Genomic DNA, 12,875 nt, shown 5'->3' with positions numbered 1-12,875 from the left:
ATATGTTTAGCATATAAAACAAATTTAATTGGGGGTAGAACAAAGGAAAATTGACTAGATTGGGATTCGAACCAACGACCTCCGGATTAACATGCCGCTGCTCTACCAACTGAGCTATCTAGCCGTATGTTGGCGGCTCCCTATTTGTAAACTTCCTGCATTTTGTTATGTTCAATCAGGTGAATATGAAGATGCTATCAGAGAACATCAACACGAATTGCAACTCTCAGAGTCAGTCCAGGATGTCATCGGGGCAGCAGTTGCCAATCGCAAGATCGGGGAATGCTACAGTCAACTCGGCCACTACAAGAAAGCCCTCCGCCATCAGGGGCGCCATCTGGAGCTGGCCCGATCTGTGGATAGCTACGTGGAAGAGCAGCGAGCACACGCCACTATTGGACGGACGTACTTGTTTCAGGGGGAGAACAGCAAACAGAGCAACCCAGATGAGGCTCAAGTTGCACTACATAAGGCCAGGGAGTCATTTTTTAAGTAAGGACGGGGTCACTTGAACGTTTCGTTTTTTTGTTTGGGCTTAGATTTTATATCAAGCCACAAAAGCTACAGCCTTCGATGCCCTGGTTAAAGGACTTGTAAATAAATTGTCCATAGTTTGATTCTTAAGTTGTACGTTTTCCCTTTAAGTTGACCCTCCTGCAAATGCCAGTTCAAGCACCTGAAGACCTGTAAAAACAATCTCAAAAAGCAACTTGTTAACATTCAAGTCCCTGTCAAATGACAGATTGCAAGGAACGGGAAAAAACTGCTAAACTAGTATAATGGCAAGCTACCAGGGTGAAATTCTAGACTTGCACATACTATTCTCCGCTTATAAGGTAGGGGCAGAATTTATGTGGTAAATGTGAAGAATGCAAGTGCACAAGCAAAAATTCCTCACTAACCTTACATAAAGTGCAGATTTGTCTGCTTCTGTAAGCAGTGATTTTTTGCTTACAGTTAACAGAGCCAGAAATTGTGTCCTGGTCCTGCCAGTTATTAAAAAAGTCGTTGGCAAACCTTGCTCTTTGAAGTGGAGTTTTCTCGAAAACTTGTTGTTGCCCTTACACTACAGAAGAGTAAAGTTCTTGACCTGCTTAATTTTGTTGTTGATATGCAGAAGTCTGGAAGTATGCAGCCACCTTAAGGGTGTGGTAACAGAGAGAGAGCTAATGGAGATGAAAGCTAGACTGTATCTCAACATCGGACTAGTGTACGACAATCAGAGGGACAATGTCAACTCGGCAAAGTTCATCAAGCAGGCTGTCTTTATCGCTGAGTAAGGGAGTTATTATTGTTATTATTCTGGTAATGAAACCAAGGATGCCTCATAAGTGAAGTTAATCACTGTATCTCACAAGCTCGAGGAAACCTGGGCCCAATTTCATAAAGCCTGTAAGCACAAAAATTTGCTTTGCATGAAATTTCTTCCTAAATAAAAACAGGATTACCAACCAAATTTCCACGTGATTTTTAAGATAAGCAAACAACAGCTGAATGCCAGTAACAAGCAATGTGCAACATATTAAAATTTGGTTGGTTATCTTGTTCTTATCAAGGAAGAAACTTCATGCTAAGCAAGTTTTTGTGCTTACAGACTTTATGAAATTGGGCCCTATAAACAAGGGTGCTTGCTATGTGAACCAGAAACACCAAAGCTAAACCCTACTCTTCCACAATATGTGTTCTTGGCTCCAGCTACCACATGTTTAAAATTTGTTTTGAACTTAAATCAGAGCCCTGACTTAAGAATGGTAATCCATACTGGTATGAGTACCTTCAGTGCCATTTAAAGGCCGTGGACACTATTGGTAATTACTCAAAATAATTATTAGCATAAAACCTTACTTGGTAACGAGTCATGGGGAGCTGTTGATAGTATAAAACATTGTGAGAAATGGCTCCCTCTAAAGTAATGTAGTTTTCGAGAAAGAAGTAATTTTCCACGAATTTGAATTCGAGACCTCAGATTTAGAATTTGAGGTCTCGAAATCAAGCATCTGAAAGCACACATTCAACTTCGTGTGACAGAGGTGTTTTTTCTTTCATTATTATCTCGCAACTTCGACGACCGATTGAGCTCCAAAGTTACACTAAGTGAGAAGACTAGTCTTTGACAATTGGCAATAGTGTCCAGTGCCTTTAAAGGCAACTGCTGTTTACTTTCTAACTTGTTCACTGTCGCTGTTTTTTCTTGGTTTTTTTTACTAGGAAGCATCATCTTTTAGAAGACTTGTACAGAAGCCACTGTTCCCAGGGAGACATCTACCAGAGGACTGGAGAGAGCACCAAGGCACTCAGGTCCTTTGAGAATGCCATGAAGGTCGCTAAGAAACTCAAAGAGAAGAACTGGGAGAGCGACGCCCTGTCCGTTTCGGCAAATGTTAGTTCTCTTTCTTAGAATAATTGTGGTTTTTTATATAGCCCTCATATCTGTCAATAAAAGACGCTCAAGGCGCTTCAACATTCAAGGTTTTCTGCAAGGTATTGTGGAACTAAGTTTTTGAAGTAAAAGATCCATTCCTTTACATAGAACTACAAGGTTATGTGGCACAATATGCTGCAAATCAAACCAGGGCGAACACCTTCTCTCATTGTGCCCTAGTTCTTTTACGTGCAGTACAAAACACACGGGACCAATGACTTACATCCCATCTGATGGATGGTGTCTTGCTTAAGGACACAAGTGTCACGATTGCAACTCAAACCCACACTCTGCTGAAGACATTCCTGTTCCACAACCAATCCTAATTCGTTTGTTTTTCTTTTGTCCTCGTCTCCTGGAAAGTGCTCTGTTCTTAGGATAGCGCTATATAAATGCTGTGTTTTTATTATTATGTTATAAGGAACAAAAACACCAGAGCTGGAGTCCGGTGCTCTTATTTGCTCAGCCACAACACGTCCATCTTGAAGTACAATCTCAGAGCTGACAACATTTGCATCTTGCAAATGCTGGTTCTATTCGCTTAATTTCTTGAGTATTCACCAATTTATGACCCTAACTTTGACATTGCTCTCTGCCTAGGTGCTGCTCCAGTTGGGTGACTTCACCGCCGCTAAGAGGGCCTTGAAGAAAGCCTACAAGCTGGGCTCCGGTAAAGCAGAGGAGAGGGACATTGTTGTCAGGACACTCAAAGCAAGTAAGATGAAACCCCTTTTCATCAGGAATTTGTCTTCTTTAAGTTTAATAATTATAATAATTGTTTCAAAGTGGCCACTAGAGCTGCAGTTTATTGAACATTGTTTGTGTTGCCGGTTGTTTGATGAACTAATGGCCCACAAATTATATTTACCCTCATACTATGTGACCATTCAACAACAACCAAGGTGGTTTTTCATGATGTATAAACTATGCCAACAATTTGGTTTGGACAATCTTCCCCCTCAGCTATCAGAGCTTGCCGGCTTCTAGAGGAACTTGACGACACGTCGGATGTTGCTTACAGAGAGCGACTACCACTGTACGAGGCGATGGGTGACCTCTGCTGTAAGATCAGTGTGTTCACAAGGGCTGCCGCCTACTACAAGAAACAGGTATTGTGTGAGATAATATCGATGGATGAGAAAATAGGAATTTAGGACTTATAGAGTTTAATGTTGTTCAACACTTGTGTACAGTGTACTACTCTGAAAATACACCAAAAATACAGGTTCATCAAAAGACGTATTATTGATGTAGTGTTCAAAGACTTTTATACTTTATTAAGGCGACCCTCACAGAGACAACAACCTAAGGGCAATTTAGGCTATAATTATGAGACTGATTTTTGTATAAGATGTTTCAGCACATTCAGCAGCCACTGCCAGAAACAATGAGGCAAACCCTTGTAATTCTACGTGCATTACATAACACACAGGACATTACACACAAGACCAACGTCTTAATGTCCCATCTGAAGGACGAAACATTAAGGGTTGAGTGCCTTGCTAAGGACACCACGACTGAGACTTGAAACCACACCCCATCAGAAACATCAGAGCTTGAGTCCAGTGCACTTGACCGCTCGACTGTGACACGCAAAATATATGTATTTTGACCTCTGGAATATTGTGCCGATAACTTAGCCATCTAGCCATAACGTTGACAGTCCAAGAAAGTTTCTATTTCGAAAACATTTAAAATGTTGATTAAACATGTTAGTTTACTTTCTCCCAAGCTTTCTTGCGCCATGGCTCTCCAGTGTGACCCAAAAGAACTGGTCCCCATCTACGTTTCACTGGCGACCACCTACGCAGATGACGGCCAGCACAGAAAGGCTATTGAGATGTATCGCAAAGAGCTTGAGCTGAGGAAAGGCCATCCAAAGGAGGTGAACTTTGACCTCAAAACCAAGTGTGGTTTTTGCTTTTGCTTTGGGGGGGGGGGGTTCAACTTAGTGGGACCATTCAAACTACCACAATGCTTAACTAATAGTAAGTATCAATACAAAAGATCTTCTAGTTTGTCAAAAACATAGAAAAATAGTATACATGTAAAGTATTAATAAGACAAATACTAGAGTGGATCTCGAACCAATGACCTCCAGAATTGTGCCGGAGCTCTACCAACTTAGCTCTTTTTCTAGCGGTTTTTCTATTTGTTCAATATCTTTGTTGGGGGAAACCAGTTAGAAGCCATACAACCAGAGTGTAGCCAGGGATCACACCCAAGTTTATGGTACGACCTGGGAGCAGCAGCCAGGGGATCACCTTAAGGGGATGTGACTTTTTATTTCAGATATCAACATTAGACTTTTCAATTCACAGGAGGGGCGTACTTGGCTGAACATTGCTGATGCTCAAGAAAGATCCCACCATGACTTTGAGACGGTCAGCCAGTCTTATAAGAATGCTGTGGATTGTGCCAAGAAGGCAGAACACTCAAAGTTACAGGTAAGTTGTCAAATGGCAGTTTGGAAAACCTTTGAATAGAGGGGGACGTGTTGGATTTGAGGGGGAGCTCAAAATCAAACTGCATGTTTATTTGATTCAGTTGGACTAAATAGTGTGCTAAACTGATTATTGGTTACATGGAATCAGACATACCACTTTGATCAAAGCCCATTATTTTGGGTGTTGAGTGACAATATGGAAACCACACCGGCTCTTTTCAGAGTCGCACTCCCAAAAGAGATTTCCACATGGTTGCACCGGCAAGCTTACAAGAACCATCTCTGCCCTTACTGGTATCCACTAATCCCTGGGTGACGAAGAGAAGTAATTATAGGCAAGCGTGTTGTTCAAGGACACAAGTGCCATAACTGAGATTTGAACCAACATCCCACTGACTTAGTCACCAGAATTTGAGTCTGGTGCACAGCCATGTAATACTCAAGTGGGATTGGAACCTCAACCACTGCATTCTAGTCATAACCACTCTTAAGAAATGATCATTTGGGTTGATCTGGTTGTAGTTACTTCTTATTTACCACACCATGCAAAGCTTCAAACATCACTTCTGATATGGTGTTGGATTTTTTCAGAATTGAGGAGATATTAGGGGTCATCGAGAAAATGAAAACAATTAACTGTTGCTGATTTTTGTTTTAGCTACAAAATGTCGCTGACATAACAGGGTTTTTTGAAGAAAATATGCCCCCACCCCCCCAAAAAAAAAAGAAGAAAAAAAAAAGAAGAAAAAAACCTTCATGGTAACGGGGGAGCTGTAGATAGCATTTGAAAGCACACAACTTCGGGTGACAAGGGTGTTTTTTCGACGACCGATTGAGCTCAAATTTTCACATGTTTGTTATTTAATTCCTATGTTGAGATACACCAAGTGGGTAGACTGGTCTTTGACAGTTACCAATAGTGTTCAGTGTCTTTAGCCATCATCAATTTGTTTTTCAGCTACTGTCGCTGAGGTCCCTGAGCCTCCTTCACAAGAAGGCCAAGCAGGAGCTCCTGTACGGAGCAACCATGGAGAAGATTCACCACTTGAAGGAGAAGTACGACATCGCATCGGATGACGAAGAGGAGCTGAGTGAGGATGATGAGAGGGAAGGGACCGGGGGGCAGGAGATGGACAGCGAGTCATGGGAGATGGACAATCTGGAATTGTCTGATTCAGGTAAGTCACCTCATCTAAAGTAGTTGGTTTTACAAATAGTTTGTCTAGTTTTGTATATTAAAGAAGATTTAATCAACTATTCCTCCTACGGGTGGGAAAAAAATAAATATAAAATAACCTCATTCGGTGGCAAGTCAATTTGACAATCTCTCTAGCCTATTCTACAATAATCATAAATAATATTGGGCATTTGTACAGCACTGATGATGTCAATGTTGACCAATCATGGTGAAGTAAAGTCAATTGTCTGTCCCGAGCCAATGTGGCTCATCAAGACCGTGTTTATATCCGGTTTCCTTGGCATTAAACGACTGAGAATATTTGTATTCCCAGACAGCATGCCAGTCCATCGCAGGTTACTCCCCAGCTCTCACTGGTACCTATCTGAATATTTGTATTCCCAGACAGCATGCCAGTCCATCGCAGGTTACTCCCCAGCTCTCACTGGTACCTATCTGAATATTTGTATTCCCAGACAGCATGCCAGTCCATCGCAGGTTACTCCCCAGCTCTCACTGGTACCTATCTGAATATTTGTATTCCCAGACAGCATGCCAGTCCATCGCAGGTTACTCCCCAGCTCTCACTGGTACCTATCTGAATATTTGTATTCCCAGACAGCATGCCAGTCCATCGCAGGTTACTCCCCAGCTCTCACTGGTACCTATCTGAATATTTGTATTCCCAGACAGCATGCCAGTCCATCGCAGGTTACTCCCCAGCTCTCACTGGTACCTATCTGAATATTTGTATTCCCAGACAGCATGCCAGTCCATCGCAGGTTACTCCCCAGCTCTCACTGGTACCTATCTGAATATTTGTATTCCCAGACAGCATGCCAGTCCATCGCAGGTTACTCCCCAGCTCTCACTGGTACCTATCTGAATATTTGTATTCCCAGACAGCATGCCAGTCCATCGCAGGTTACTCCCCAGCTCTCACTGGTACCTATCTGTACTCCTTGGTGAAAAGATATGATGATGATAAATAATGTAGCCTTGCTCAAGAACACAAGTGTTTCCACTGACCAGGCCAGGATTCTAATCCACTTTCTGTAAATTACAGAACTTGTGTCCACTGCCCTGGACCATTCGGCCACGACACCCCATGGTGCATGAACATTACTCCCCAGTCACTGGGCCATTTATCTCATTCCTTAAACCACCTTGGGCTCCCTGAGGAGTGTACAGCCTGTGCTATTAAGTATCTATCACACCAAGCTTCTTTTTTTTTATTTTATTTTTTTATGTAAGTCGCCTGACACACAAGGCCTGAAGGCCACTTCAAGGTGTGGGCTACAATTATATTTTCCAGAGGGCCGTTGCCACCTACTCCTAGGGCTGAAACAGGGTTACCCCTTTCACAGTCCATACGAATGAAGGCTTGGGTATCAGCTTGGGTAAGCTTAATCTAACACAAGAACCATCACTGCCTTCACTGTTGCTCAAAGCTCTATGCTCAAAGACACAAGTGACATAACTGTGATTTGAACCAACACCCCACTGACTATAGTCACCATGATTTGAGTCCTGTGCACTGGTGGGATTTGAATGCCAGACCCCAGCCTGCTTTCTAGATCAGATTCATAACAACAATAAAGAGGCGATTATTTGGGTTGATGGTTTTCTGGGTTTTGTTCTTGTTTTTTTCCCTACGATAGACGTGTCCGACGTGGAGGAAGAATATGACCGGTCATCAGCTACTGTGAGAGCAAGAAAAAGCAAGGTAATAATACCAACCGCTTCCGACACTGTTATGACCAATGTGAAATGAACTATTCTGGCATGTTGCTGGAAAAACAATTATGGTCCAATTTTTTTATTGAAAAATCCCTTAATTTCTTGCATGTTCTTCTTGGCAGTTTGCAAAGCGGAATGAGAAAGGAGAGACGTTGCTTCACAGAGCCTGCATTGACGGAAACGTAAGACAAGTCAAGAAGCTGTTGCTCCAGGTAAACTGTTCATTTTGCATGAAGTTGATGTTTTTTTGTTGGCTCAGTGCTATAGGGTCACAAACCTATCTTAGTTATACTTCCACCGTGCAAAGTTTCAAACCCTATACTTAACACTTTTTACCTTACTTACCGTAAAACTAATTTGTCACTTTCCCTCCCCCCGCCCAGGGTCACCCAGTCAATCCCAGAGACTACTGCGGCTGGATCCCACTCCACGAGGCCTGTAACTTTGGCCACCTCGGTATTGTGGAGCTCCTGCTGGAATACGGGGCGGACATCAGCGATCGCGGGGGCGAGGGGTGCAGCGGTATCACCCCTCTTCACGATGCCATTAACGGAGGAAACTTTGAAGTGGCGGAGCTGCTTGTTGCAAGAGGGGCCAGTGTGCAGGCCAAAGATGACAAGGTTTGTTTGATGTGGTCTTGAACATTGTCCAGCTCAATCTTGGCCACATTTCGTGAAGCTGCTTAAGCACAAAAAAGTAGCTAAGCACAACAAAATTATGCTTACCAGTTTCCTGTGATCCTGAACATTATCCATCTCAATCCTTGCCCAATTTCGTTAAGTTGTTTTTAAGCACAAAAAGTAGCTAAGCACAAGAAAATTATGCTTACCAGAATAAGGTTACCAGCCAAACTATCATTCAACGTGTGCAATATGTGATTGGTTTCCTGTTCATTTCTGCTTACTGGGGTACACAAGGCAATTTTTATTTATTTGTTGGCTCACACAGGGTATGAATGCATTGGACACGATGCAGAACTGGATGGAGACGTACGCCGGTGATCTTGACCAGGGTACCAGGCAAGACGCAGAGAGGATGTCCAAGACGTTACAGCAGGTCCACAAACAAGGTAAGACGAGAGTAGAAAATTCACTGCTTGTACATATTTTTAATATTGAGAGTACGGCTACCCTTAAATGAGAGACAATCAAAAAGAATCCCTCGAGTGAACCCTCAAATTGAAATTGTGTAACATGAAACATTTATTATGACAGAATCAAATTTGTGGCAGTGTACCATTCATACATGTAAAAATACATCACAGTGCAGGTTAAAGCAACCAACAACTTGAAACATGGATTTTTGCCTCCTTTTTATTTTGTCGGGGTGTCTAATTTGCACAGCTATCTAGGGCAGTGAACTCAAGGTCAGTAATTTGCAGAATTATGTTATGACAATTGCTTCTCTCAACCCAGGAATACCAATTGCTACCGGTGAGAGCTGGGAGTAACCTGCGATGGACTGGCATCCTGGCCAGGGGGAATAGAAATATTCTCAATCGTATAATGCCAATGAAACCAGTTATAAACACCGGCCCAAAGTGATAGTCTTTTCTAACTTCTGTTTTCAGGACACCACCATTCAGTTCCAGCGAGGCCAAAGAATATCTTAGAGAATACTGATCTCTTTGATAGGGAAGAGAGCCGATCTCAAGCCGTTACAAGACAGTCACAAGCATCTACCTCATACAGCGACAACCACCCTCACCACCACGGTAGAGATAACAATAAGAAACATACTAGTTCCAATAAGGAACCCACCTCCGCCGTCAGAGGCAAGCAGCAGTCACAAAATGGGCCGTCACTTCGTCAAAGAAATATCGGACGGAGAGACCGAAGCGTCGAGGAGATGAGTGATGATGGAGACCACTTTGAGACACTCGGGGGAGCAGAGTCAGGGAATGACTCAGACGAGTCTATGGATATTCCCCAGGATTCATTGCCTGTGATGACATCACACATTAGAACGCGGGTAGTGGCTGACAAGCCTTCGACGTCTAATACAGAGGAGAGGTTGATGGAGGGCAATGATCTCTATTTAGAAGCAACGGTTTTAGCTGATGATGATGTTCTTCAGATCGATGACCTTGAAGATAGTGAGAATATTTATTCTACTCAAAATGAACCTCCTGTTAGTGAAGATGCGCGACAGAGTTACATGAGTGCAGTGTCCAGTGTTGGGAGTGCAGCTACGAGACTGACTCTGAATCCAGTCCAAGTCAACACGGCCAAAACGAAACCAACCAATGAGACACCCGCTCTTATACCCGAAGAGGAATACACCGGCGGTGACGATTGGCTGATTGAGGATGTGGCCACCCGACCAAACAAAAGGACAAGAATGGACTTGGATTACATGATGAGGAATAACAATCAGACCCAAAGTACCTCAAGTCCTAGTGGAAGCCAGTTGAGGGCCTCCCAGAAGATCTTGTCGCTGAGTCGCAAGTCTAGTAAGAGGTCTAGGCAAATGAAGCTGACCAGCATGGGAGCCAGTGTGGTTTCTAGGCAGGCAAGAGAAGGAAGTCGTGTACCCTCACCTCTGTTTGAGGAAAACAGCAGGCCAGATTCTGACACTGACTTCAGTCCTGTCCAAGTAAGTATTCGATCCCCCCCCCCACACACGCACATACAAGATAATAAGGAAACACATGAAGAGAGTTGTTCTTAACAATAACAGGAATTAAAGAGTGAGCTAAACAACAGAAATCAAAACAAATGGATTGTTAAGATTCCAAAACCTGTTCAAAAGATGAGGCATTCTGCCTTTTAGATATGAAATCTACAGTCACCTCTTTTTATCTTTGTAGGAGGTGGAGGAGGAACCTCCAACTACAAGACTCTTGGACACTAGTAGAGTGGAGCAGCCACCCGTGCCAGACCATCACCCTGGACCAGCTCATCACCCTGGGCCAGCTGGAGCCGTTATGAGAGTCAGAGTCAAGATACAAGATAAGACCTTCCTCATCCCCATCAGGTTAAAACAATTTTTTTTTTTTTTTTTTCATAGGGATGATTTGAGGACAAAGCACAATTTCTGTTTGCTGTAATAATTTCATTTGAACTAATTCTGGATGTGGAGCCAAGGACTCTCAGAAAAACAAACTTTAGTCTCTGTATTTGCCAAGGGCCTATTGAGAGAAGACAATATAGGAAGTTTTAGTATTTTAGATGTGGGAGGAAACCCCCCAAAATTTGACTCCCATAAATGGCCTACCATGTTATTTGACGGACGAGGTAAAACGAAAACCGTGCAATTTCGAGACATGTTTGTGTGGATCATTGTATTCTACTTTTACAACATCTTCCCAACCATATGTATTTTATAACAAACGGTTACAAACGCTTTTCAAAGACCAACTCGACCGATCCAAGGCAACGTGATCCTTTAAGGACACAATTGTGTCATGACGGAGATTCAAAACACCATCCAATGACTTGGCCATCAGGGCCCAATTTCATGGCTCTGCTTACCGTAAGCACAGAATCGGCGCTTACGGAAGCAGAGAATTCTGTGATTACGGCAAGCGTGTTTCACAGGCTAGCGGCGAATTTTGGCTTCTGCGCGTGCGTACTCCCTTTTATTAGGCATTCTACGCTTACAACGCTAACGCAGAAATTCGGCGCTTGCACGTAAGCGGGGAATTGTGATCGTAAGCGCAGAATTCGGCGGTAAGCAGAGCCATGAAATTGGGCCCAGAACTTGAGTCAGATGTACTAGAACATTCGCCACAACAGGCCAGATTTATAATTGTCTCTTTTTTACTCAAAATGTCTGTCTATCAGAGAAGCAACGAACACTATGAGTTGGTTATGCGAGGAAGCAGCCAAACGCCATTTTGCCTCCTGCGGACTGAGACCCAAGCTACAACTATGCACGGGAGAAGGGGCCATGTTCTCACCTGATGATGTCATTGCGGACCTACTGAATAATAATGAGGAGGTCAGTTGAAGGTTCAATCACTAGAAGTTTCACCAGATGAAGGTTCAATCACTAGAAGTTTCACCAGATTCATATTTTTTTTTTAGCATAGACATGAAAGTGTGTCAGGCCTTGTATTATCGAACAATGTTGAAAGGGCAGTGCTTTTTTTTCATTAAAGGGTACCTCTCTAAGGGTAATTTCTATTGGGAACGTATCACAGGGATGATATTGTTCAGACTTTTCATGTGGGACTGGTGAAGAAAATCAGACAAAATTTGTATCCACAAATAAAGAAATCCTGCTCATTGGTCTACTTCTCTAGTGCTTTGGATACTGTTTCCAAAAGCTCCTTGGAATCTATAACACCAGGGGTTACCAAACGGTAGAAATGGCATCATTTCAACATACCTTTAAATTTGTATCAAAGTTTCAGACTTTTTCGCTAGTAATGACTCTCACCCCTGGTATCAAGGGACACCAAGGCAATGACCAGGGGCATGGAGGCAATTGCCTCCGTCGCCTTCATTAAGCGAATTCAAGTGTCACTTCCACTTCTTATTGCCAAATAAATTGTTATCCTCTTTTTTATATTTTAAGGTTATTGGTAAGGTGGAAGCGTGGGACCTACCGCCCCTCACTGAACGATACAAACGAGCCTGTCAAAACGCCAAGACGGGTAAGAAAGCTTGACAGTTAGAAAATAAGGAGTGGAAGATTGTGTTTACACTGGTGTACTAACAGAACAGGAATAAAAAAATAAAACAATTACCACAAAGGATGCCAAACAAGTATAGATAAAGTTACACAGGGAGAAAACAGAGGCAATAGACCGGGGAGGTGTTACAATATAGTCTACGCTTAGCATCCGACACTACTCGCCTCATGGAACCTAACTCAATCAACTTCTTAAGTCGGCATCAAGTCGCACATTCTCATATTTTGCTCCACACACCTGGAATGCACTCTACACCTCAATATGGAAATCCAAGTCTCTTTGAACATTTAAGAAGTGTATGAAACATTTTCTGTATCCTATCTAATGCGCTGTGTTGTTGACGTAGTGGGGCTATAAAAATGCCCTTTATGTGTGTCTGTATGTATGTATTTTATGAGGACGAGTTTGGGAGAACACATCTATAGCTTTTGCCCTTTCCTGGACAGGCTTT

At 42.8% G+C, this 12,875-nt stretch overlaps 1 protein-coding gene across 1 annotated transcript in view; it reads left to right on the top strand.

The window, feature by feature from the left end:
- The window catches only part of LOC117288995 (tonsoku-like protein), a 22,763-nt gene that overhangs the window by 1,740 nt on the left and 8,148 nt on the right, over nucleotides 1-12,875 (top strand). The window contains exons 3-18 of the mRNA XM_033769878.1: nucleotides 180-492; nucleotides 1,118-1,276; nucleotides 2,209-2,380; nucleotides 3,023-3,137; nucleotides 3,386-3,531; nucleotides 4,155-4,307; nucleotides 4,744-4,869; nucleotides 5,827-6,046; nucleotides 7,707-7,771; nucleotides 7,908-7,997; nucleotides 8,169-8,405; nucleotides 8,734-8,854; nucleotides 9,356-10,380; nucleotides 10,595-10,761; nucleotides 11,571-11,727; nucleotides 12,307-12,385. Of these exons, the coding sequence (XP_033625769.1) occupies nucleotides 180-492; nucleotides 1,118-1,276; nucleotides 2,209-2,380; nucleotides 3,023-3,137; nucleotides 3,386-3,531; nucleotides 4,155-4,307; nucleotides 4,744-4,869; nucleotides 5,827-6,046; nucleotides 7,707-7,771; nucleotides 7,908-7,997; nucleotides 8,169-8,405; nucleotides 8,734-8,854; nucleotides 9,356-10,380; nucleotides 10,595-10,761; nucleotides 11,571-11,727; nucleotides 12,307-12,385 (3,345 nt within the window). The remainder of the gene's footprint in view (nucleotides 1-179; nucleotides 493-1,117; nucleotides 1,277-2,208; nucleotides 2,381-3,022; nucleotides 3,138-3,385; nucleotides 3,532-4,154; nucleotides 4,308-4,743; nucleotides 4,870-5,826; nucleotides 6,047-7,706; nucleotides 7,772-7,907; nucleotides 7,998-8,168; nucleotides 8,406-8,733; nucleotides 8,855-9,355; nucleotides 10,381-10,594; nucleotides 10,762-11,570; nucleotides 11,728-12,306; nucleotides 12,386-12,875) is intronic.

This window comes from Asterias rubens, chromosome 4, assembly GCF_902459465.1.
Source record: "Asterias rubens chromosome 4, eAstRub1.3, whole genome shotgun sequence".
NCBI classification, from domain to species: domain Eukaryota; kingdom Metazoa; phylum Echinodermata; class Asteroidea; order Forcipulatida; family Asteriidae; genus Asterias; species Asterias rubens.
This window is presented reverse-complemented; position numbering and strand designations above follow the sequence as displayed.